At 35.8% G+C, this 27,652-nt stretch overlaps 2 protein-coding genes across 2 annotated transcripts in view; one reads left to right on the forward strand and one right to left on the reverse strand.

Annotated features, from left to right (window-relative positions):
* BOLL (boule RNA binding protein) lies at positions 1–27,598 on the forward strand. Its single transcript, XM_087819393.1, has 10 exons — positions 1–21; positions 3,874–4,017; positions 6,294–6,385; positions 8,168–8,222; positions 9,593–9,668; positions 13,474–13,601; positions 17,768–17,839; positions 22,201–22,248; positions 23,126–23,254; positions 27,482–27,598. The coding sequence occupies exons 1-10, from the start codon at positions 1–3 to the stop codon at positions 27,596–27,598; spliced, it is 882 nt and encodes a 293-aa protein (XP_087675519.1).
* The window catches only part of PLCL1 (phospholipase C like 1 (inactive)), a 312,956-nt gene that overhangs the window by 261,485 nt on the left and 23,819 nt on the right, over positions 1–27,652 (reverse strand). The gene's annotated exons all lie outside the window — the stretch shown is intronic.

Genomic DNA, 27,652 nt, shown 5'->3' on the forward strand with positions numbered 1-27,652 from the left:
ATGGAGAGCGAGTCTGGGGCGGTGAGTACAGCGGTCGGGGCCCTGGGCCCGGGGGTGGCGGGGAGAAGGGGCAGCGTGGACGCCGGCCCTGAGGGGCCGGAAGGGAGCCGTCTGGAGCCCAAACGCCCGCAATCTTGTTGGGAAGAAATGTGGCCCCGGTGCCCCAGGGAGCACAGCGAAGAGCGGAGCGTCGGCAAGCCGTCGGATTATGTCGTGGGTTCGGGAAGGCGCGGCCACGGGGCCTGGCCGGGTAGGGGCGGGCTGGGCGACCTCGGAAACGGCTGGGAGGTTTCGGGAGGCGGCGGGGGGCGGGACCCCGTGCACCAGACCCGGTGGGGCCTGAGGAACAGCTTTCCCGCCGAAACTGGCTCGGCTGCGTCTTTGACGGTCGCCCCAGCAGGGCTCAGCCCAGCCGCCCGCTGCGAGGGGTTGTCAGGGCGGCTGACAGCTCCCCTCCCCGCCTGGTCAGTGGGGACCCGAAGGCCTGAGCGACGTGGGAGGAGGGTACCCGTGGCCCAGGCCGGCCCGGACACTAACACCGAGCGCACGCCCGAGCGGATCTGGGCTGAGCGGTGGGGGGAGGGGCAGAAGACGGAGCGGGCCAGGCAACACGGAGCCCCGCCCCGCGCCGCCGGCAGCCAATCAGCGTGCGCTACACGAGGGCCGCGGGGTTAGCTACGCACGAGACCGACGTCCGGTCGGTGCCGTTGAGGGTTCCCGCCACGGCTGCTGGCGGGTTTGTGGGGCAAAATTTCTCGCTGGTTAGCCTTTTTTTCCCTCCCGCACTTTGGTGGGGAGGGGGTGGATCCTCGTGTCAGTGCCCAAATTCACGATGACCCGAGAGAACCCGAGGAAGTTGTGTCCGCTGCCATTTCCTCCAGCACCTCGACTTGCTGGCCTCTCAGGGGAAGGAGCTTCGAGGCCGTGACTGCGACGGTTAGCCCGCCCTCTTCCTGTTGTCTTCGTTGGCAAAGTAGATGATAGAGTTCAAGGTTAATTCTCAAGGGGGGAGGTAGCGAAGGTACACTACTTTGGAGGAAATTTTTAATAAACTCTCTGGTGCTGGAAGTTGACGCAAAGGGCCCTTATCATAACCCAGTAACAGCATCTACCTACATACACTTGCTTTTTCATACATTTGCAAAATTATTGCCGGTGGGATTTGAGGCTTTAGTGTTTAACTCAGTGCATTGCTGTGCTTCTCTAAGGAGTTTAGGTGTTGCCTCTACCTGAGCCTGGTTGCAGCTACCAAAGTATTTTTTAGGTTATTATTCATACTGTATTCTAAAGCCTGCAGACTACTAGTTGGCATATCATGAGCAAGAAGAAAGGATTCATTCGTTTATTCATTAGTTCAGCAAGTATTTACTGAGTCCCTGCTATGTATCATAACTACTTTAAATGCTGTAGTGAACAAATAGGCAAAACCCCTTCCCTCGTGAACATAACGTTATAGTGGAAAGAGACAGACAAACATAAGTAAATTATACATTATGTTGGAAATTGATAAGTGGTAAAGAGAAAAAGCAGTTGGAACCCACAATAGAGCAGGAGCCTTACAAACTGGAGAATGAAGTGTATTGCATGTAAAAAGTTGATGTCTGTCTTTTCTTGGTATCATTTAACTAGTTTCTCAAGATTGGAAATAAAGCACTGTGTTCACTTCTGTTCATGTCATCCCTTAATGAAAAAAATAGTAATAATGGTGTTTACTTTTATTGAAACAAATTTGAGAACAAATGCGCTCATCCATTGAATTAATTTTGCTTTTAAAAAGAATTTCATGACTGATTTTTTTTTTTTTAATTGCAAGTAGGTAGTTTCTACACTCTCTAAACAGGCAGAGAGCCAATACTATATCATTATATTATTTCTAACAATACAAATCTGCAGTTGAAAAAATTAAGCATCCTAGAATCATCTATTTTGGGCACTATGTCCTACAAGTAAAGTCACTGAAGTTACATATAACCTCCAAATGCCCAGAGAAGATGCTTATGTTAAGATTGGATTCCCAATTTCTTTAATTGGAAACAACAGTAATTATTAAATGTGACGACTTCTCTGTGGTTTAATAGATGTTTTTATGAACTCCCTTATTAGAGAGCTTGTGTTTTTCCCTCTTAAAACTAGATGGATAATAGAGCCCATAAGGTTCAGCCTATAGCCTCATAGTCACCACTGGCCTAGTCGTTTGTACATTTGCAGAGACTAATTTAGAGATGATGGTTTTATTGGCTAATGAAGTGAAAGAGGAGAATAAATGTGCAAAAGAACATTCCATTATCTAAAATGAAATTCACTTTATGTATTTGTTTCTCAGAACTGAAATTATGAACTTTAAGCTTTTTAAAGCACTCATTTAGTACGTTAGACTGTCCCAGAGGACTGTTTTGTGTTCCTAGAAGGAAAATAATTAGCAAGTTCTTGAATTGGTTTCTCTTCAAAATTCTGTTCTCAAGTCTTCGTTTTTTTTAGATGTCTACTTAAGCGTCTACTATCTTGCCACTATGCAAAGGCTTATCTGTTAATGTATATTTATTAAAACCTAAATTAGATCTCCTGACAGAATTGTTAACATATGAATATACACTGAGTGCAATTCTTTGGTATAAAAATTCATACTTATGAGTTATAGGTATATAATTTTTTTAATCCTCACCCAAGGATATGTTTAGAGAGAGTAAGAGAAAGAGAGAGAGAAACATTGATGTGAGAGGAAAACATTGATCAGTTGCCTCCTGTACACATCCCTGACCTAGGATTGAACCCTCAACCTAGGTATGTGCCCTGACCTGGAATTGAACCCACAACCTTTTGGTATAGGAGGGATGTTCCAACCAACTGAGCAACCTGGCCAGGGCTAGGTATAGTATGATTTTTTAATGAAATCAGTTAAATCATCAAACTGACAAGTGCATTTAAAAATTGAATGTTAGAACTGAAAAACAGTGAATTTGAATGTCATTGCTTATTAACTTGTCAATGTTCTATAGCCAAAGACCACCAGGAACACACCTGTAGTTTAATAAAGTTGGGTCTATTGAATTGTTGCCCTTCGTAGGGCATACATCATGGGGCCTCTCAGTAAGATGGTGTTAGAAAGAACTTACAGGGTTTAGGCTGGTGTTAAGTGTTTTTAGAGTGGGTTCAAGGAGAAAGGGTTTTGCTCTGAAATACATGTTGTCAGGATGTAGGAGTAATTGTATGATTGGTACCTTAATTCTTGTAGGCAAGAAAAATATATAAAGGCTAAAGCTGTGACTGATAAAGAAGGAGCAGTCACTCGTAATCCAGAATAGAGGGATATTTGGTCATTCTTATGGTTTCGACAATGCTTTTGTTTTTGCCAATGTTCAGACATGATTATGGAGTGGTCTTATTTTTATCTTCATCCATCACAATCACAGAGTGGCCTTGCATGATCTGATGTTGGTGCTCTTTTAACAAGAGAATACCACAGCCTAGCTGTGAGTTCTAGGCCAACTTCTAACACACCAGGACCTAGTTGGTTATGCCAGGCCAGCTCCTAGCTTCCCAGGGCTACTTTTTTCTTTCTCAAACTTCTTTTTGAGTTTAATATTCCTCCTTAATATTTATAATATTTAAATGGTATACTTAATAATAATTAACTTAAGTATGTTAAATAATATATTTAAGATTTTCCCTGTAGTGGAGTAGATTCTGCATTTCCTATGTTTATGTTGCCCCCAAAACTTACTAGCTTTAACTATAATCTTCATAAATTAGAATAAAATTAAAGTCTAAAATACATTTTATTTAAATGACTTATCTTTTTGAAAGATACATATTTTCAGCCTGCATCAAAAGTTATATCCAGTACTAAAAGCTTAAAAGAATTTTGTTTTACAGCAAACATCAAATCAGACACAAACAGATTCATTATCTTCATCCCCTAATCCTGCATCACCTGTGCCTTTGAATAACCCAACAAGTGCCCCAAGATATGGAACAGTGATCCCTAATCGCATCTTCGTAGGAGGAATTGACTTTAAGGTACCTATTTATGCATACAACATGGTGTGTTTTTTGCATTAGAAGTTATTTTATTTCTCAGAAATTGTTTCCTTGTGCAACCATAAAAGTAATAACACATTTGCTATTTATACAGTGATTAATAAGTTTCAAATTGTCTTAATCTAAAGAATCTTTTCAAAAACAATGGAGATTAAATAGAGCAAATATAATTGTGCAGTTTCACATACATGGAAATTGAGACTCATTGACCTGTCTGTAGTCTCCGAGCTACTTAGTGACAGAGTAAAGACTAGAATCCTAGTTTTCTGACTTGTAGCTCCATATTCTTCATTTCACCATATCACACTAGTTATACTTTCTTGCATAGTACTCTAGTAGCCCAAATAATAAGTGATGATAATTTGCAAAAGAAGACTCAAAAAAACACACATAAGAAATTTGTCCTATGAAATCCTATTTCTTTGCCCCAACTTTTATTTCAGATTCCTGAGTACCCTCCTAGACTTTCATCTTTCGTAAATTGCTTTCTGTCACCTAATTTAAAATTTGATCATCTAATCAGGCCTGTGCTCTTGTCCGAATAAAGCATCCTAATAGTAATATATTTAAATAATATAATCAGCTATATCAGAGAGGCATACTTTGTGATATGTCTTGTAGTATCCCCATATGGAAGGTAGTAGTAAACACCTACAGAAAAGGAATGCATGGACATTTTAAGTGGAATATACCCTTACTTCCAAGTGGATATATGGAAGGATTTTCAATCTTCCATATTTTCTATTGGAAATTACAGGGAGAGTCGCCTTTCTTAATAAAATCCTATGCCATTAGAGTATGATACTTGACCATTATAACTCACTGTTTCCCTATAATCAGTGTCACAATTTGAGTAGAATTATTTTTTTCCTGCTTAAGAAATAATGAATCTTAAGCAATTATATAATTGGTTCACTAAAAATAAAGTAAGAAAAATGATTTCTTATGAAATGCTTATTTTTAAAAAGATTTTCTTTTCTGTGGAAAATGTTAATGGCAGACCATAAATATTCAAGTTAATTATTCTTTCTCAGCATTTATATTACAGCAGCTTAGTATATTTTTTTAAATAAATCATCAATAAATGTAAACCTTTGTATGGCTAGGTTACTCTAACTTACTGAAACCTACAACTACAAAATGAATTTTGGAGGCCATTGTTAAAATGCAGTCATAGCGTTGGGGTAACTACTAGAGTTCCCTCCCTTATACTTAAACCTTTTCCAAAATCATAGATAAGTGCCCAAAATGAAACAGTTTACTGTAGCAGCAAGCAGTTGAAACTTTTTAAAACTCTTGTTTTTAGAAGCCTGTAGCTCATCTCTGTAATATTTAATCATCTTGACTTTCTGTCTCCTTAACTTTTCAACAAAGTTGAGTTGCAAAATTGAGCTATTGATTCTTCTACCAGAAAATACTTTGAATTAATTTGTTTTCAAATCTTTAACAGAAATCCTTATTCTGGTGTTGATTCCATTTTGTATGTATTGAAATAAGAGTCATTCATTTATTCTTAGGTTAACTCAGTATTTGTCATCATCCAGTTTAGCAGGTTTAGGTTACTAACTAAAAAAACAATAATATATATAAGTAGTGAGGTAGCAGTGGAACTCAAGAGGCATAGCTGTGCTCTTAGGCATCTGTTTACCTGTGTCTATAAAGAAAATTTTTTTCTAGGGATATTTAAAGCTTCTCTTAGGGACAGTTATAACTGAACCAGAAAATGAAATTGCAATGAATTTAGTACGAATACTGTAGCAAAGGTGGTATGGGTCTATTCTGAGACTAATTAAAACCAGATATGCCAAAACCATCTTTGTAGACATCTTGTACCTTATAGTCTAGTTTTGACTCAATTTTTTATTTTGAATAACATCATAATGTCTGTATTTAGCTGAAATGTATATTGAGTATGATAAAGCATCTAAAAACTTTAAATCTTGTAGCTGCTTCATTGTTATCACAAATTGAGTTCAAGTACTTTTGGAAATACATGCACAGATGCATAACCCATGGACACAGACAATAGTGCAGTGAAGGCCAGTAGGGGTGGAGGGGTCAATGGGGGATAAAGGGGACATCTGTAATACTTACATTGATTTTAATAACCTAGTGGTTTCATGTACTGTTTTATTGAGAAATATTCTTATATTCATTCATATTATTATTTATAAAGTTTTCTGTCTCTAAAACAAGCATAAGAGTTATTTTATCAATTTAAAAATGTTTTTTGTGTTTTCTTTTTATGTCATTAGACAAATGAAAATGACTTAAGAAAATTTTTTTCCCAATATGGGTCTGTAAAAGAAGTGAAGATTGTAAATGACAGAGCTGGAGTGTCTAAAGGGTTAGTATCACTATAGATAGTACATAGAATTAACAATTGTATTTTTATTGGGTTACTAGGTTTTGTATGCTATCTTACTTTGGTTCCATTTTTTAAAAAGAGAATTTTGTGCACTCCTCTTTCCTCCTACATTTTGATCTTAAAGGTATTCTTGCATGGGCTAAGGGACCATTCAGTGTTACATAGCAAGCACTTAATTTTGAGTAGGTATTGTCCAATAGTTAAGGAGCCAGAAACTAAAGGAATCAGATACTTTGGGAACTGTATACCTGCTTTAGACTACTAAAGAGAGCTTTATTTGAAAGAAGCTGACACAAAGGAATAGCTGTAGGTTGTACCTCAGAGACCTAATGATGGGACTGATCTGAGAAATATAACTCAGGAATAATTTTTAATTTATTAATCAAGGAGAATGAAAATTGAGAAGAAAGCAGTAGGATTTTTCTGGAAATGTCTAATGACCTTAGAGCTGTTTCAGGGGCTTGAATGTATATGCAAAAGGCAAATTTCAGAGAACTAAAAGGTATTTATATAGTGTACTCACTTAAGAAATTTGTGAAGTTAAAGAAAATGGTTAAGGCACTTGAGATCAGTGAAAGATTGTAGTTGTTTTCTTGAAAGAAAGACAAGACATACATATTTATAGGCATGAGAGAAAGGACCAATGAGGTGATAGAAAACTAGATTAGTGGGAAACAACATATGACAAATGGATACTTTGGAAGAGATGAGATTCTGCAGAGAGGTTATTGCTAAACAAATGAGATACTTCCTCAGACTGATGAACAATCTTAGGATAAAGTGAGATTGTACTTCTTTTGTTTGGCTAATAGAATTTGCAGTATTTTGGTAATGTCCATATTTTATCATTGAAAATCACATAGAAATACATATAAACTATTTTGTGCTTTTTCCACTGGGTGGTGCGTGTGTTCTACCAAAAAATTTAGTGTAAAAACATTTCCTTAACCCTTGTTTAATGTTTAGGCAAATAGTGAAATAGAAATTCATTTGTTAGAAAAAGAAACTTTATATATAATACAATAATTGTGACTTTAAGAAAATAAGATACTTAGCACTACCCAAAAAAGTTTCCTTAAGTTATCTTAAATAGAAATTACATTTTGGAAGGATAGGCTTTTTTATTTCTTTCTTTTTGTCTACCTATTTTGGCTTTTTTGAACATGTATTTGTATCTTGAACATTATATGAATTATACTCTGAAGGTGACAATTATATATGAAAAATAGATGTAAAGTTTGTATTGTACATATTTCTAATTTAATTTGCTTGGGAAATATATAATAATTATATTATCAGTTTATATGTGCTCATAATAGTAATTAATACCTTTGTATACTTAACAATGTAAAAATGTTTGTTGTGTTGAAATTTTTTAATTAAAAATTTTTTTCCTACTTTGATTTTTATTTAAGCCAAACTTCTATTATTTTAAAAAGAGATTATTGCTCTTGACTAAAATTTATTGCATCCTAATTTGTAAGCTAGAACATATATCTCATGCTCTTCTGCCTTATACAGTTCAAGTCTGAAACTGTTTCAAGAACCCTGAGTTATTTTCTTTTAGTTCCCTGACTGTAAAAGAAGGTGATAGTGTTTAGTTACACTATCCTCCAAAAATTCTCCTGTTTTTTATGTTGGTGCATCATAGAAAAATGCTCACTCCTACAGTGGCCCATTCTTAAAAAACAAAATTTTTTTTTAAATCTTAATATAACTGTAAAGTAATGTTCTAAGAAAATAATTAATTCATTTATTTAGGTATGGTTTTGTCACTTTTGAAACACAAGAGGATGCGCAAAAAATTTTACAAGAGGTAAGATCTTTTAATGTATTTAACTTTATATTTGGAACTTCTTTCTTTGAAAATAATTGTTTGTGGTATTTGCTTTAATAGTAGGGTTAGTACAATGATCAATTGCTTAAAAAAATTCACTTATTTGCATCTTAAGATTGGCATTGGTCTCCAAAAAAATTGAATTAGTAAAAAATTACAGAGGAACTTTATCTGCAGAAAAACAAATTTCAAGTCATTACATGAGTATGGTTGTGGAGTTGTAATATAACTTTTCGCTTTATTTGCTTTAAACTAAGAACTTGAGGATATATCTTTTCTGAGTGTTAATAGCACTTTGAATTCCTCAAAAACAGTACAAATATGGATTTTTTAGAATGAGGTTATCTGATGTTATTTCCCTCCTATGAAAAACTTTATGTGAACTAAGAACAGTTGTAGAAAAAATCTGTGGCCTGCAGTTCAGTATAATAACTTGAAATTTGGCAAATGTAACATTTGATTTTTTAGAAAAAATAGGTTTTGAGTTGTATATTATTAAATCATATGCACTCAATTCTCCTTGCTTGTAGCAACAATATTTTATAAAGTCACTACAAATACTGAATTAGCAAATATTGAATTGCTGTTTCTAGAAGAAATACAGGGCTAGGTCCCACAAGCTTCTACCCACAATATTTTCATCAACCAATCAATACATAATTTTGTTTTATGTATGTTTCTGTTTAAAGATATACTTAATATTTATTATGGATTCATTAATATTGATGTCATAGCCAACAGCACTATAACTCGTGCCTGAGTTAAGCCCATCTAACCTTCTCCATAAGGCACATGGCAGCCTTCTTACACTTAAGAACACTAACCAGCACTTCAGCATTACACTCAAAGGCTGTTTTAAGTAGCAATATCACCAACATGACAAAAATGCAAAACACATGGCACTAGATAGAACACAAAAAGGACACTTATTTACAGTATAAAAGCTGAAATAAGGCAGTGTCTCCTTCTCTGACCTCAGCTGGGACCATGTGTGTGAGGCAACTCAAATTTTTCACCTCTCTCTTCTTCTTGGCCAATAACCACTAAATTGCCACAAATATTGATTTTGGGATTACAGATAAATTTTAATGAGTAGGTTAATTTCCAGAGTTCCGTGAATAGAGGATTGACTCTTTCAGGTGAGGAATTAGAGTCAGAGCACTGGAACCAAGATTTGGACCAAGATCTGTTTAAATCCAAAGACTTTTGCCCTTTCCACCATGCCTTGCTGCTGCTATCAAAGAATGTTACAGTCTAAATTTTAAAAAATGTTTCTAACTAATTTTCCTTATTGGTTTTATAAACAATAGTACCAAAATAATAAAATAATTTATTTTTTCTTATTCTAGGCTGAAAAACTTAATTATAAGGATAAGAAACTAAACATCGGTCCCGCAATAAGAAAACAACAAGTAGGGATCCCTCGTATGTATTGACAACTAATGTATTTTTCAGTATTTTTACATGGTTCTTTTTTGAAATATTAAACCTTCTATAGAATTTCATTAAAATGTCAGGTTCCTTTCATTTAATAAAGTTACTTTGGCAGAGTTAGTGGCCAAATGAATATTTCTCATCACAAATTAATATATATTAGATTGGGGAGGCTAGGGGAAAATTAACCTGAATAATGATGCTTAAATATAATCCATATAGTTACATCTTTGAAGAAAAAACCAGATAAAAATAGAATTTGAAATTGCAAAAGTAATTGGAAGTAATTTAGAGTCACTAATTAGAAACTTGTCTAATTACAAAAGTAATTTAAAATTAGACTAAAAGTACTGAACGTTAAAATATAGACCCAATATCAGAAGCTTGGTTGCATGATTTATTCTGTGTCATAATTATCAGAAGGAACAGTCCCTAAAGCTTTAAGAATTGGCCAAGTTATGTGCTGTCCTTAAATTTCTGTAATGCTTTAGCTCTTCCCTTTTTTCCCTCACTCCCATTTATTAAATTAGGCATCTTTACAGTTTTTACCTATAATATTTATTAAAATCTCTAACAGAGTCTTCAACTAGAAGGTGCAACTTCACATTAAATTAGTAACTAAATTTTCTTTTAATTCTCAGCCAAGGATATTTTTTCCTTTGATTTTTTTTTTAGAGAGAATGAAAGGGAGGGAAGGAGGGAAAGAGAGAGAAAAAGAGAAACATCAATGTGAGAGACATTGGTTGGTTGCCTTATGCACGTGCCCCAACCAGGGCCAGGGATCAAATCTGCAACTCAGGTACATGCCCTTGACTGGAAATTGAACCCGCAACCCTTCGGTGCATGGGCCAGTGCTCTAACCACTGAACAAAAATGGCCATGGTAGTAACTAAATTTTCTTATTCTTTATCTCTGTCCTGGCGTCTACTGGAATGTTTAAAACATTAGGTACTTATTATATATCTGTTTACAAATTAATAGATTGTAAGTTAACAGATATCTGCTTTAATTTTGATTTGGTATTTATCAATTTAGAAGATAACTGAATTGTCCTCAGTAGGTTGATACTTCAAAATGAAAAGCATTAAATATGGCAGTCTGCTGAATATTTATAAACTGCTGTTAGTTGCAAGAGTTAAGTTGTACTATGTAGTAATGGTTCTTTAGAAGCCCATTATCACCAGCAATAGGTACAGGTTCATATTATGGTCATATTATGACCCACACGTTGCTAAAAATAGAACATAAATCAGAACTATGGAGAATGCTTTCAAACAAATGAATAGTTATTTAAGAACTATTCAGTGCAAGGGTCAGTGGTACAGGTTTTCCTTTATTTCATTTAATCTTTACAGCAACCCATGAGGTATTATTAGCTCTATTTTATAAATAGAAAATTCCGTCTTAGAAATGTAAAGTCATTGTTTTAGACACATTCCTGCTGAAATACTCTTCATTGTAGAGGAGAGTTAATCTTGGCATGTTGTGGGTCTTAACCCAATGAAGCATGCCATAATTACAAATTTTCTCTAAAGTCTCGTATTGTGTAAAAGTATCATGCACAATTTGCATTCTGTTCCATAATGTTGTATTATTTATTTTAATACTAAAAAATGTTTCCTAAAAATAATTATTTGAATAAAACTGATTCTGTAGGAAGATCATTGTTCAGCCTGTGCCTTTTCATATTTCCTGGCATACCATCTCATGCCCAAATTTGAGAAGAGTAGGGTTAAATAACTTAACTAAATGCTAGCCTTAGCCTTCAAACCCAGTACTGTTTGACTCCAAAGCTCTTTTTACTTTTCTACAAAGAAATAATAATTATTGAAAGTCCATTTGTAAAATAAAAGGGATTCTTATCTCAAATTTTTTTTCAAGTCTTGTCACTTCTTTTTTCTGTCCCCCATTACCAACTTTCTAGTGCCAGCTGCATACCTTGTCCAACCCATCAGACACAAGGCAGCCAGAGCAGTCTTTCAAAAGTTCACATTTTGTCATGTTGTTCTCTGCTTATTTTGAGCCGTTCTTCCCTTTTCTTTCCATGCTTTAGCCATCTCTCCTCCTCTAAGTTTCAGAGCATACCATACTCCTAAAATACTGTTTCTTTGCCATCCCATCCCCATCCCATTTATGTTTTAAATCTCAGCCCAAACATTATTTTCTCACAAATGCTCCATACATACATACATACATAATATGTATGTATATACACATATATATTAAATGTTCAGCTTAGTAACCTTTACTACCCAGCATAATACCCTGTACTACGTCTTCATGTGTTTATGAAAATTGTATTTAATTAATTAATTGTGTAATTAGCTAATGACTGTCTTCCCCATCAGAACTTCTATGAAGATAGAGACTATGGCATGTCCCTTTTTTTTTTCTTTTTGACAGTATCACCAGGGCCTAGTTCAATGCCTTGTAATATTACTCACTGAAAATTTATTTCTTTCACAGATAAATCTGTGGTTACTTGATGATCTTTGGAGGGGAGGGAAATCCACGAACCTCCTGAATTGTATACAAAATTCTGAATGTATATGACTTTCATCAGAATCTATAAAGGATCAAGTTGAGAATCATTAAAATAAGCAATACTAGATGAAATGCAGTGAAAATGTAAAAGTTGAGAAGTAGTAGTACTACTTAAAGTGATAGGCCAGTACTGCTTACAGTGTGCTATACAGCCAGCAACTGTTCACTTGGAATCTGTCAAAATGCAAATCCTTAGGTCCTGTCTCAAACTTACTGAATCAAAATATTTGGAGATGGAGTCTTGGAATTTGTATTCTAATAAGCTGTCTATGCAACTCTAATGTATGTTATATCTTGAGAGCAGAAGGAAGATTGCCAGTTCCCTTAATTTATATAAACTTGCTGGTCAGGTACTTAATCTAACTTGGCTAATATAAATTTTAAAGTCTCCTGGACAAAGATGATAGGTGATGATGGTCGATAAATCATGATGATAGATGATGATGATAGATAGATGATGATAGATAGACGATAGATAGATGATAGATAGATAGATAGATAGATAGATAGATAGATAGATAGATAGATAGATAGATAGATAGATAGATAGATAGATGATAGATAGATGATGGATGGATGGATGGATGGATGGATGGATGGATGGATGGATGGATGGATGGATGATGGATGGATGGATGAATGATAGGTTGATTTTGGGGGGAGAGTATACCTAACTTAGACTGGGAAAAGAGATGAGGAACCCAGAATTAGCCACATGAAGATTTGTGGTCATGTTTGCAACAGCAGCAGTTGTAGCAAAGGAAGATTAGAGCATAAAAGAAAATCATAACATGAATGAATGCTTGCTTGTAGTAGATCCAGAGAATTTGTAGAGTGGAACCAAAATATTCAAGAAAGTAGAATCTCCTCCAGGTTTACTGCCTGCCTCCTCATTGGCCTTTTACAAATAAAAGGTCTTACTAAAGTCTTAGGAACTTCACTATAGTGTCTATATAGTAAATAAATTATATATAATTTATATTTGTAAAAGTAATGTCTTTGCTGATAATCTATTTGTTAAGTTTTGTGTTTCATTTTACTGATATTAAAATCTGAATTGGTGAAATTTTAAGATTCCTTACTAAACTTGTTTCTTTTTTATTCACCTTAAGCTAATAAAAACTCTAAGATAGTAAGTCAATTTTTACTGTGGCTATATAGGTGGGTTAAGATAAACATTTTTCAGTGTTCAGAAATTACATTTTTTAAAGTTAAATTTAACTTTTCAATTATTACTTAATCTTTACTTTAGGTTCCAGTGTAATGCCAGCAGCTGGAACAATGTACCTAACAACTTCAACTGGATATCCTTACACTTATCATAATGGTGTTGCTTATTTTCATACTCCAGAGGTAACTTCTGTCCCACCACCTTGGCCTGTAAGTAATTTCATTTTAGAGGGTTTCCATCTATTACTGTCAATTTTTTTTTTTTTTTAAATATATCTTTATTGATTTCAGAGAGAGGAAAGGAGAGGAGAGGGAGAAAGATAGAAACATCAATGATGAGAGAGTCATTGATCCACCCCGCAACCCGGGCATGTGCCCTGACCGGGAATCGAACCCTGTTCGCCTGGATCCTAGGTCGACGCTCAACCGCTGAGCCATGCCCAGCTGGGCTATTACTGTCAATTTTTAAAATATTTTATTTCTGAAATATGTCAACCACAGACAAGTACAAATAATAATATAATAGCCAGGTAGCTACCACTCAAGTTTAGTATATGTTAACATTTTGCCATATTTAAGTTTTTATAATGGGGAGAAAAAATATGATAAATTCAAATAAAGTCTCTTTGTCCCCATTCTCTTACCCTCTTTTCTTCCTCAGAGGTAAGCAGAATATCTTTCCTATTTTATATGTTTTTACTACAAATGTAGGTATGCTTGAGCAATATATGGTATTACTTTAGGTTGTTTTTAAACACATATATAAATAAGTCTTTGAGATTAAACCATGTTGATTCCAATATTTCTAGTTCACTTATTTTTAAATTTTATAATATTCTATTGTATGAGTGTATATTGAGGGACATTTTAAGGTTTTTCTACAATCAGTACAAAAATGAATATGCAGATCTTGTATGTATTGTATAAGAGTTTAAGACTAGTCTTCGAAGCTTTTTGCTTATATATCTTCTAAATTTTTTTTGAAAAATTATGAATACTCTCATTTTTAAGTTGATATCTGAAATTTATCATAATTTTAAATAGTTTAGGCGTATTATATATATACTGTGGATTTGCTTTAGATACATTTTTTTTAAACTTTGTAGCTATAGATTTTGTTTAAGAATAGAAAATGTCCTCTGTGTGGTGATGGATGTTAAACTAGACTTATTGTGATGATCCTTTCGTATACATATATCACATTGTTATGTTGTACACCGGAAACTAAGATAATGTTATATGTCAGTTATATCTCAATTTTTAGAAAAGGAAAAAGAATGGAAAGTATCTTTTCTATAACTCAGTTAACAAAACTAGTCAACCAAATAATACTGGTTAATCAAAATTTATTTTCTCTTTTAAACTTCTGACTTTATTTTTAAGTTCATATAAATGAGTTAATATGTACCCTTTTGACCGTCATGTAATTTTTTTTTTTACTGGATGAAATAAGGTATTTCTCCTTTAATATTTCTTATCCAAAACAAGATGGCGGCATAGGTAACAGGTGTAGCCGCCGCCTCCCACAACCACATCAAAATTACATGTAAAATACAGAACAACCATCACTCAGAACCTCCTGAAGTCTAGCTGCACAGAAGTCCTACAACCAGGGAACTGAAGAAGCATCAAGATTGGTAGGAGGGCCGGAAGGGCGGATTGGGGCTGAATCCTGAAGACTCGGCCACAGTCCCGTGGTTTAAACCCGGGAGGGATATCTCAGCGGTGGAGGTTTCCCAGAGGAGTGAGGGGTCCCAGCCCCACATCAGGCCCCCAGCCCAGGGCTCCAAGGCCGGGAAGAGAAGTCCCCACAACTTCGGGCTGTGAAAAACAGCGAGGACTGTCACTGAGGGACGCAAGACTGCAGGAGTCCCAGGCTTTCCTCTTAAAGGGCCGGCACACAGACTCATTCAGACATGCTCCCTCTGAGCTCCAGAGCCGGGTAAGCAGCGTGAAAGGAACCTGGGACACTTGGGGAGGAACTAACTTGCCTGAAATTGGGGCGAGAGCTGAAGGGGCAGCTTTCTCCCAGACAGAAGAGCTGGCAGAGGCCATTGCTCCTTTGGCAAGCCCTGCCACCACAGAGACAGCAGGCAGGCGCCATATTTGAATCTCCAGCACCTGGCTCACACCTTTGTCCCCACCCTATTGATTCCCGGAGACCGTGCCCCTCCCTACCTGCAAGCTCATCCAAGCCATTTCCAGTGGCTTTTCTATGCAAGTGGCCTCTCAAGCCTCATGCTTAGGATTTTCCTAAAATCTCTCAAGTCACAGCATGTCCTGTACCACTTGATAAGTGGCCCCGGCCTGGCACTAGTGGCAGCCTGTATTGGTTCATGGCTTGGCCTCTCCTGGACACCTCCAAGTCCAGCACAAGTAGCAGCCAACTACAGTTTGCTGTGTAGTTGGGTGGCCCTGGGCAAGGCACTGGCACAGGCTGACTTTGCACCTCCCAGGAGCCCCAGAGACAGTGCACCTGGTGGTCAGACTCAACCATGCTGGATTCTAACCCTAACACATCCACAAGTTACACACTCAATGGGCGTACTTGGTGAACACCAAAGCTCCACTGAAGTAAATCCTGCTACATAGGGGTGTCTCTAGCACAGCAGCCCTTTGGCTGTAGCTGCCAAATTGACCTGGGGGTCAGTTCCTCCCAGTGACGCCAACAGCAACCAAGACTCAACTACAACAGGACAGTGCACACAGCCCCCACAGGGGAGCACCTAGAAGGCCCAGCTCAGGTGACTGGGGAGGCTGAGCCACTGGACCCTACAGGACACCTACTACACAAAGCCACTCTGCAAATTCCAGGAGACGTAGCAGCTCTACCTAATACATAGAAACAAACACGTGGAAGCAGCCAAAATGTGGAGGCAAAGAAACATGTCACAAAGGAAAGAACAGAAGAAATCTCCAGAAAAGGAACTACATGAAATAGAACCAAGCAAGCTACTAGATACAGAGTTCAGAATTATGGTTGTAAGGATGCTCAAGGATATTGGTAAGACTATTACAAAAACAAATGAGAAAATCGATGACATAATAAAGTACCATTCAGAAATGAAGGCTACACGAACTGAAATGAATAATTTACAGGGAATCAACAGTATGGTAGAGGACACTGAGAATCAAATCAGCAATTTGGAACATCAGGCAACAACACTCAACCAGAAGATCAAAAAGAAAAAATAATCCAGAAACATGACATTGAAAACCTATTTAAAAAAATAATGACAGAAAACTTCCCCTACCTGGGGAAAGAAATAGACTTACAAGTCCAGGAAGCACAGAGAGTCCTAAACAAGAAGGACCCAAAGAGGCCCACATCGAGACACATCATAATTAAAATGCCAAAGGTTAAAGACAAAGAGAGAATCTTAAAAGCAGCAAAAGAAAAGCAGTTAGTTACCTACAAGGGAGCACCCATACGACTGTCAGCTGATTTCTAAACAGAAACCTTGCAGGCCAGAAGGGAGTGGCTAGAAATATTCAAAGTGATGAAAAACAAGAACCTACAACTAAGATTACTCTACCCAGTAAGCTATCATTTAGAATTGAAAGTCAGATAAAGAGCTCAGACAAGGAAAAGCTAAAGGAGTTCATCACTACCAGACCAGTACTACATGAAATGTTGAAGGGTCGTCTTTAAGAAGAAGCTAATAAACAAAAGGACCTCACAAATGAAATAGATCCAGAGACATTGACGCATGCAACAGATGATCATATTTCAGAAGGAAGGGGAAAGAGGGGTGGAGGGTGGGAAGAGATTAACCAAAGAAGTTATATGCATATATGTATAACCCATGGACACAAACAATAACGGGGTGAAGGCCTGGGGAGGGGGTGGGAGTGAGTTGGGGGGGTCAATTGGAGGGGAAATGAGACACCTGTAATACTTTCAACACTAAAGGTAAATTTTTTTTAAGATGTATAACAAGGAAATAGGATGTTGATTATTTACTAGTCAGAAATCAGTGGCAAAATCAGCTATGATTATTCATTCACTTCTAAATGCGATATAAACATCAACTATCTACTGCTGGTCTCCACAATGGAAATAGGCAGTGAACCCTTAAGTCTAGCTGCCATCTTCCTCTGAATATTCTCTTAGAGCTATATTTTTATAATCTTTGGACTAAAAGCAACTTTTCTGGTGGTGGTTTTAGCATTTCTATAGAAATGAAACTGCATAGAAGTAGTCATGCTGTGATGATTTTAACAGACTTAAGTGGAGTTGGTAGTATCAATAAGTGGTGGAAAAATGACATTTCCAATCATAAACTATAAGTTGACTGGGTTTAGGTAACAATTTATTATAAACTATTTTAAAGAATTTTGCCTAAAATAATTTTTCATTTTCTTTCCTCTTACAGTCACGTTCTATATCTAGTTCCCCTGTGATGGTAACTCAGCCTGTTTATCAGCAATCTGCGTATCACTACCAGGTAAACATTAAATTATACAGTGAAAATCCTTGATAATTTTAGTCCTTTTTTGAGTAATTTTCATTTTATTCTTTCTCATGCAAATACTCTAGTAATTTAGAAAGAGATAGTTAAGCCTTTGATAGCAGTGGTTTTTGTTTTGGGGGGGTTTTATGAGAGAAGTAAACTATGTCTTACAGGAAGATGGACTACTTGCTTCCTTTTACAAAAGGTAATGAGATTAGTTTCCCTCGCACCCCCTGGCTAGCATTTAATCTAAAAAGTCTTTAGAAATAATTCCTTAGGTAAGACACAGATATTCGACCACAGGCTGAATTTTTAATGTTGCTGTTAACATGTTAGTTTCTTGTTATTATATTTAATATAGAGTTGACCCTGGAACAGTGAGGAGATTAGTGCACTGACTGCTACCACACATTCGAATATCCAAGTATAACTTTTGAGTTCTGGGAATTGGTTCCAGGACCCATCCCCACCCCCCATGGATACCAAAATCCTTGGGTGTTTAAGTCGTTTGTATAAAATGACGTAGAACAATGCCTACAGTCTATCCTTTACATCCTTGGATTTCCAACTACAGATTGTAAATGCTGCTTTCACTCCTCTATTGGTTGAATCCATATATACAAAACCTGGAGATATGGAGGGCCAATATTTATATAAATGGACACGCATTTCAAACCTTGTTGTTCAAAGGTCAAGTGTAATATACATTAAAATAATGGTTATATTGTGATTATATTATGACAGCATCTTTTGGTTAACCTGCATTCTTCTTTTCATTAATTCTTATGGGAGACTGGGATCAGTGAACTGTAATGCCAGACTATTTTAATGTTTTATAAATAAGGCACAGTTGAACTAAAGCCATATATGTCTACATACTGTCTATGGCTGCTTTTGTGCTACAGTGGCACAATTGAATACTTAAAACAGAGATATTATGACCGGCAAAACTTAAAATATTTATTCTCTGGATAACTTTCCAGAAAAAGTTTGCCAACCTCTAGTCTGTGGCATTCACAAATAAAACCACATTCTTTCATACCTCTGAAATAGTGAAAGAGAATTCATTTGTTTATTTTTTATTATTCTTTTTGAACTTTTAAAACAGACCCACATGAAAACGTTAAGGTTATTGGAATTCTTTTTAGTATTAGACTGGATTTGGGGGAGGTCACTTATTACTAAATTATATTACTATGCTAAAAATAAAACTATCTGAAGTGTTTCTTTCTTTTACTAAAAATAGAAGTAACTTAGTGGCATTTATTTAAAATATATATGTTGCATGAGTTTCCCTAAATTGCCTCAGAATTTCAGGAGAGGCCCTAAAGACAGAATATTAGGTACCAGACCATTTAACATGGGAAGCCAATTGTGAAACCAGTTTTGCCCACCTTGAGCACATATGAGGGGAGGATGAGATTGATAAGATTGGTAAGGAAGAGGCTTTCTTTAACAAGAGAGTTGTTAAGAGTGCTACGGCATTTCCCCTTCTCAACCAAGTGAAGAAGACTTCCGAAAATGTCTAAGAGAACTTAATATTCCCTTGAAATTTGTGAGGTGGTACTACTTGGACCTGACCTCTCCTAGTTAAAAATATGGAGGGGTCTATGGAGGCAGAGCCCCTAGAGAAGGTCTATAGCGGAAATGTGTTAAACTTCTACTCACAGCAAGCAAAGGTTTATGTTTCCCAAGAGCAAGGTGTGAACTTAACAGAAGAGACTCTTTCCAAAAAAACTTTAAGGTGACCCCAATAGAGAAATAATCTGTGTGAAGTAAACTTCTAGAATCAAGGGCTAGAATTGCAGTCAAAAGTTCTCAGCAGGGAGATCACCAAAGAATCTAGTAAAGTACCTATTTAGAGGGTCAGAATTTGGAATCTACCACACCCCAAAAAGTGATCTGTCCTAATTTTTATCCAAGCACAAGAATGAGCAGCTCAACAATGTTTTTATTTTTTATTTTTTTTAAACATATCCTTACTGATTTCAGGGAGAGGGAGAGAGAGATAGAAACATCAATGATGAGAGAGTCATTGATCGGCTGCCTCCTGCACGCCCCCGACTGGGGATCGAGCCCGCAACCCGGGCCTGTGCCCTGACCAGGAATTGAACCCTGATCGCCTGGATCCTAGGTTGACGCTCAACCACTGAGCCACGCCTGGCCAGGCTCAACAATGTTTTTAAAATAGCATAATGAAAAAGAGTAAAGTTGCTTTTTGTTTGCACCCTATTGAGTCCAGCTCCTTTTTGATTAATTAACATACAGCTGTAGCCCACTTGACATAGCAAATGTATTATGGAAATTTTCTAATACATTTTAATTTTATACTTCAAATCTGGTTTTCTACTTGATGCAAATTATAAAATTGGAAGTATGTTACCTAGATATACTCAGGAAAGATTTTGGTACCAATTTGTAATATATTTTACAATATAAGAAATAATTTCACTTCACATATTTCTTTTCAGTTATATATTCATCATCATTCTGCCCTTAAAATTCCCACTTTGATAAGAATAGTCCCTTGCTCTTTCTTTTTACGAATTCTAAGATTAATAGCTTTATTGGTTTTTGTTAGTCAAATCAGTCAATTCAAGGTTTAATCAGTTTTTATCTCCTTTGTATTTCTCACTTCATAAGTAGATAGTGATTTCATTTATCTAACAAATCTACATATAAATCATTTTATTTCAGATGTTTTTATTAAAATATTTTCTTAAGAGATTATACATTACCCTGCCTTTCTGAATGTAGTATACAGAACATAAACTTCACATTATCTTGGTCATCATTACAGTATAGTGATTTCATTAGCAGTTGAAATGGTCAGCACTAAACTAATAGTGATTTGGTTTAGACAGCAGCTCTATGGGGTCTTCTCATTCTTTTTTTTTTTCTTTAGTAATAAAGGACTTTATTAAAAATGGAAAATAAAGATGAAAACATTTATTAATAAGAAATAATACAACTAATTTAAGAAAAAGTCTGTTTTATGTTGTCATATTACAATAAGTACTTTAAAAAAGGTGACCCTCTTTTTGAAAAAATAACAGCTTTATTTAGATATAATTCAAATACCATAAAATTCATCTATTTAAAGTGTGCAAGACTAGTATTTTACTAAATTCAGAGTTGTGCAACCATACCACAATTTTAGAACATTTTAATCACCACATACACACACACACACACACACACACACACACACACACACAAATACTACCCATTAGCAGTCACTCCTCTTTCCCTTTACACCCAGCTCTAGGCCACCAGTAATCTCTTTCTTTATATATTTGCCTATTCTGGACATTTCATGTAAGTGGAATCTAAAACATACGGTTTTTTCATCATAGGTAGGTATCACTAATAATGTCTATTTATTATTTGGTTGAGTGCCCCTTATTTATTATTTATTTTCCCTTTATTTTGATGTTTTCCTTAATTACTGGTTAAAGAAAATGAACATTTTATGTTCTTAAAATTGTCAATTTGGAAAAGCCATTCTTTATTAATATTAAATTATACAAGGAAAAAATGTAGGAAAATGCCCCTCCCAAAATTTATATTTACCTTTTCTTCTTTGATTAAAACAATTTTCTTCAAACATCAACATTCAAAATAAAAATATCATTTAATCCTCCCCAAAAATAAAGTAAAATAAAATGTGATCTCTTATGACTATTCTTTCACCTAACATAATATTTTCACTATTTGTCCATGTGGTAGCATGTATCAGTGTTTCATTCCTTTTTATGGCTGAACAATATTCCATTATATAGATACACTACATTTTGTTTATCTGTCAGAAGATGGACATTTGGATTGTTTTTACTTTTGACTGTTATAAAAATTCTGCTATGAATACCTGTGTACAAGTTATTGTGCAGACATGTTTTCATTTCTCTTAGGTCTTATACCTTGGAGTGGAATTACTGAGTTCATAGGATATGTCTGTGTCTAACCTTTTGATGTCACACTGTTTACCAAGAAGGCTGCACCATTTTACACCCCTACAAGCAGTTTATCAGAATTCTGATGTCTTCACATCCTTGCCAATACATTGATTTTAATGTTGTTGAAGTTCAGCTTATCTTTTTTCTCTTTTGTTGCTTTGTTGCTTCTGCTTTTGATGTCATAATTTTAAAAATTTGCCGGATTCAAAGTCACAAAGATTTGTGCCTGTTTTCTTCTAATCGTTTTGGAGCTCTAGGTCTTAATTTTAGTCTTGGATCCATTTTGAGTTAATTTTTGTATATAGTTTGAGATATAGGGGCCCAACTCTATTTTTGGCATTTAGATATCTAGTTTTAACCCTGTTTATAATCCTCAGGGTCTTTTTTCTTTCATTTTAGGCCCCTACACAGTGTCTACCAGGTCAGTGGCAGTGGAGTGTTCCTCAGGTAAATACTAACTTTTTCCACTGTGCTTTTGTGAAGACTGCATGAATATTAAAGGCAGGAGAACTAGATTAGATACCTTTGTGTTATTAACTGTGATAGCTTTGGCAGTTTATTTAATCACTATATTTCTCAGCTTCCCCATTTGTGAAATGGAAGTAATGATATTACTGTACCTTTGTAAGTTTTCTCATGATTTTTGTGACGATCAAATGAGACTATGTAAGTGAAGACATTTTATAAATGAGTGAGTTTTGCATAAACATGAAAAATTAATTCTTTTTTATTAGTATTGGACATTTTAACATTTTTCTAGCCTTACTTAAATACCGTAGGTTATATTATTACAACCTTTAATAGTGATCTTAATATAATTATCTGAGTTTATAAATGAGGTTCTGAAGGACTGAGAACTTTTAGTACTTACTAGTGATAGAGTTCTTTTTTTCTTTTCTTTTTTAATCTATCTTTATTGATTTCAGAGAGAGGAAGGGAGAAGGAGAGAGAGAGTTGAAACATCAATGATGAGAGAGTCGTCCTTGATTGGCTGTCTCCTGCATGCCCCCAGCTGGAGATTGAGCCCCCAACCTGGGCATGTGCCCTGACTGGGAATTGAACCTCGATCTCCTGGATCCTAGGTGGATGCTCAACCTCTCAGCCACGCCTGGCCAGGCAGTGATACAGTTCTTTAATAACAACTACACAACTGGAATTTATAACATCCCAGAGTTCCTAATTTGTTGCTGAGATATTTCTATGCTATCCCTGAAAAAGAACTTCAGGAAAACATGAAACAAATATTTCATCTGCTGGGTAAGTCATTTGGTTTAATTGAAATAACTAATCATATTTGAATTAGAACTATGGTTTTGTGTTTCAGTCACCTGCCTCTTCTGCTCCATTCCTGTACCTACAACCATCTGAGGTTTTTTATCAACCAGTGGAAATTGCACAAGATGGAGGATGTGTTCCTCCTCCACTGTCTCTGATGGAAGCTTCAATTCCAGAGGTATATATTATTCTCAAAGTAATTTATCTTTACCATCTCATCTTACATTTATTTCCTTTTCTAAAAATACTTGTTCAAGACCCTCACTGAAGCTGCATGTCTTATGTTTTATTTGATCTCTTCAGCTCTGTCCTTTTCTGTATCTAAGAGTGCTTCATCTTAGACTTCTTCACTAACTAGTTCACAATCATTTCTCACGTCAACTGTTCACTTTACTAGGCTAATTCCTGACCCATCCTCCTTTAAAAGAGGAAGATACCAAATACTTCTTGTGATTTGTCTGTCAATATTATTGCTAACATTCTGTCAATTAAAAGCATATAAAAAGTAAGTCAAGAAAAAAATATTTTGCCCCTCCGGGCATGGCTCAGAGGTTGAACATCAACCTAGGATTCAGGAGCTCATGGTTTGATTCCCGGTCAGGGCACCTGCCCAGGTTGAGGGCTCAATCCCCAGTCAGGGGCGTGCAGGAGGCAGCCACTCAATGAATCTCTCATCATTGATGTTTCTCTCTCTCTCCCTCTCCTTTCCTCTCTCTGAAATCAATAAAGATATATTTAAAAATATATACATATTTTAAAAATTCTTTTTTCAGAAGCTTAAATTTATTTTATAGCTACAAATGGTAAATACCATCTTCAGCATCTTTAAATTATATTCCTGAACCACTATTAATAACTACCATCTATTTGCCAGGAACTGTACATGGCATATTTTAAATCAGTATTGTAAAAGATTAGGAAATTAGCACCCACCTCCCAATTAACGCTTATAATATTATAATTTTGTTCTGGAACAATAAATTCCACAGTTGGACCTTAGTGTTTACTAAAAATACCTTTACTAGGATTTCTCCATTCTTTGTCTCATCCTCCATGTATCACTTGTTTGACTGAATCTTCAGGTACTCTTTGTTAAAAGAAGGCTTATGGATGCTATGTTCTTTGAGTTCTTATATGCTTCTTCAACATGTTTTTTGACTATAAATCTGAAAGAAAATAAGACTATCTATAAAATAATTGCATCATACTTGTACTAGTTTACAAAGGCTGATAGAACAAAGTACTACAAACCGGGTGGCTTAAATAACAGAAATTTATTGTCTCCCAGTTCTGAAGGCTAGAAGTCTAAGATCAAGATGTTGGCAGGATTGGTTCTATCTAAGGGCTGTGAGGGAATGATATGTTCCAGGCTCTCTTCTTAGCTTGTAGATTGCCATCTTCTCCCCATGTCTTTACATTATTTTTCCTGTCTCTGTGTCCAAATTTCCCATCTTATAAGGATACCAGTCATACTGAATTAGGTTCCATCCTAGTGAACATACTTCAACTTGGTTAACCTCTGTAAAGACCCTATCTCCAAATAAGGTCACACTCTAATGTACTGAGGGTTAGGACTTTAAGCCTGTAAGTTTTGAGGTAACACAATTCAACCCATAAATACAGGGGTGGGGAACGTCCTGCCTGTGGGCCTTATTTGGTCTGGCCCTGTCCAGCCATCACATTAAGGGTGATTTAACTGAATGTTTGCCCAAATATAGGCGGCTAATTTTTAAATTGATAATTTTGTATGGCCCAGGAATGATGTTTTAAATATCCAGATCGCCCTTGGCAGAAAAATGGTTCCCCGCCCTTGCCATAACAATACTTTTTTCTCTTAAAATTTCCAAGTTTAGTCTTTTCTGGTGTTCAGTGTAGCCATAACAAAGTTTAAAGCTGCCTGATTTTCCCTCTTGTGAATAATTTGCTTTTTCCCCGTGTGCCTAAAAAGTTCTTCTTAACTTGAAGTCACTTCACCAGCATATGTCTTGGAACTTAGCAGTCTTTATAATATTTTTCCTGGGAAACATTTTGCCCTTTTGATTTTCTAACTAGGTTTTAAATATGTGGTCTTTTTGTTTACTTTCTTTTTCCTGTTAGAGCTTTGGAAAAAAATTTGTTCAGGTTCTGTTTCTTTTATAGATCTAAAAGAAAATAAGACTAGCTATAAAATAACTTCACGATACTTTTATTAGTTTACAAGGGCTGATGAAACAAAGTACCACAGTCTGGGTGACTTAAACAGTAGAATACAAATTATACATGTGTTAGATCTCTTTTTGTGTCTCATATCTATCATCTCATAATTTTTTTATCATGGTATTTTATGTTGTTTTATATGATTTTTCAAATAACTATGACTATATTTCTCCTTGTGTTTATTCTATTTTTTATTATGATTAATGAGGCTTTCGTCTCTTAATATTTTTTATCAAAACCTCTGTCACTTTGCTTACATCATTGTCTGTAAATGTCTGTTGGTTTAAAATTTCTGATCCCCTTTTTTAGAGATCGTGTTACTATAATTTCTTTAAGATTCAAAAGCATTATATTTATCTCAACTTTTCTACTTTTTCTAGGGTAATTTCTCATCCTTTTCTTCAGCTTTTGTCTTTCCTTGATGGAGTTGGAGAAGAGGTAGTCTACATGCTTAGGTGGCTCACTTTTCCTTTCTACCTAATCTTTAAAAGATATTTGTCAAAGTATAGGGTGGGAAGAGCAGGTTGTTGTCTGAAGCAGCTTTCCACTATGTTGCTAAGTCTCCTGGTTGAAATGCTCTTCCCCTCAGTTTTTAGCATTCTGGGGATCATTTTCTATATTGGGTTGTAGTAATTGCTACTTCTCTTTCTACTTTCACCCTGTTTCACCTCCAACAGTGTTCCTCAGCTATAAGGCAAGGCAGTAGATAATAAAAATGGTGAAAAAATTATTCCTCCTTCAATTCCACATCCCCTGCTATTAAATAATACAAAATTGGATCATGGTGTAGATATTCCCTGCTTCTGCATTGGCCTGACATATCTCTACACTTGAGGCTCTGAATGGGTCTTTTAGAACACTGATCTTTAGGCAAACCTTTGTTCTTCCTGCTGTCTGAGGAGGCTTCAGTCTTCCCTTATATGGGTCCAAATTGCATAGCATTTGTCAGACATTCTATACTGTTTATGGTTTGGAGATCATGGGTATTTCCTTGTTTAATTGATGATGGCACTTTTTTAAATCTATCTTTGGTTCTTTATTTTGTTTTCTGGTTTTCAAGGAGAGGGCAGTGAGGTAAGAATTATTTTATAGTAGACTTTTAGCCACAATCTACATTTGGCATTAAACCAGTGGACTCTAAAAAAGATTTTTCTGTAACTATTATTTATATTAGCTTATAACTTATACTATTAATTTTTACAATATTTCCATACAGAATGATATATACATGCTTTTATTTTAATACTGTTTCTGGAAGAAGGTATAGGCTAAAATATAAATTGAGTGGGTTACTAAGTAGAAACCACTTTAGATAGAACCATTTAGCTTTCTGTCAACATTATATCACTACTAGAAGTCCTACAAATACCTCATATTTTATACATTATAAACCTAACTTCTCTCCCACCCCCTTATACACAATTACATAAGCATCAAACTTGCTTTTCCTGTATTCCATATCTCAACAAATGGTCCCACCATCTGTTGGACAAGTCAAAAATCTTTTACATGATCTGTTCCCTACCTTTAGCTCTAATGTCTCATCTTTCAGCTGTCTTTAAGTGTATATTCTTCCTTCCTGCCAAACCAGACAACCTGCGCAGATCTTCCAAATGAGATGAGCTCTTGGTTGCCTCTGTTTCTTTGTACATACTGTTCCCATCTTCTATCCCTAATTCTTCAAATTCAGGCTTCAGCTTCCCTAGAAAACTTTTCCTGACCAAGTTCCCAACTTTCTTAAGTTAAATCAAGTAGTTAAATTATCTTTTCTCCTATGAATCCCTATACATGTCTCATAGGACTTGTAATTTTTTTAAAGTATATTTTTATTGATTTCAGAGAGAGGAAAGGAGAGGGGAGAGAGAGAGAGAAAAATCAATTATGAGAGAGTCATTGATCAGCTGCCTCCTGCACACCCCCCACTGGGGATCGAGCCCACAACCTGGGCGTGTACCCTGACTGGGAATTGAACCGTGACCTCCCAGTTTCATAAGTTCGCACTCAACCACTGAGCCATACCAGCTGGACTTATGGTAATTTTGACTACGTCTGTCCCTGATCAGTCTACAAGTCAAAGATAGGGGATGTGTTTTTCATCTGTGTTTCTCCATTGTGTAGCAAAAGGCCTAGTACTTGTAATGCTGAATAAATATTTTGAATTAATAAATGAAAGGTAATATATTTCATTTCTTTTCTTTTCTTGTAATAGCCTTATTCTGATCATGGAGTTCAAGGAACATATCACCAGGTTTATGCCTCAAGTGCCATTGCTATGCCTGCACCTGTGATGCAGCCTGAACAAATTAAAGTAAGAAGTTTGTTTTGACTATTTTTGGGATGGGGGGATTCTTGCTCATATTTTAAGTTTTCCAACTTTCTC

The sequence above is a fragment of the Miniopterus natalensis genome, chromosome 8 (assembly GCF_054644295.1).
Source record: "Miniopterus natalensis isolate mMinNat1 chromosome 8, mMinNat1.hap1, whole genome shotgun sequence".
Lineage (NCBI taxonomy): Eukaryota > Metazoa > Chordata > Mammalia > Chiroptera > Miniopteridae > Miniopterus > Miniopterus natalensis.

Bases quoted from the DNA above. Each gene is read 5' to 3' on its own strand.
- BOLL (XM_087819393.1), top strand. From the start codon at position 1: ATGGAGAGCGAGTCTGGGGCG. The intron at 22-3,873 runs GTGAGTACAGCG...TTTGTTTTACAG, and splicing joins TGGAGAGCGAGTCTGGGGCG to CAAACATCAAATCAGACACA. The intron at 22,249-23,125 runs GTAAATACTAAC...TTTGTGTTTCAG, and splicing joins GGCAGTGGAGTGTTCCTCAG to TCACCTGCCTCTTCTGCTCC.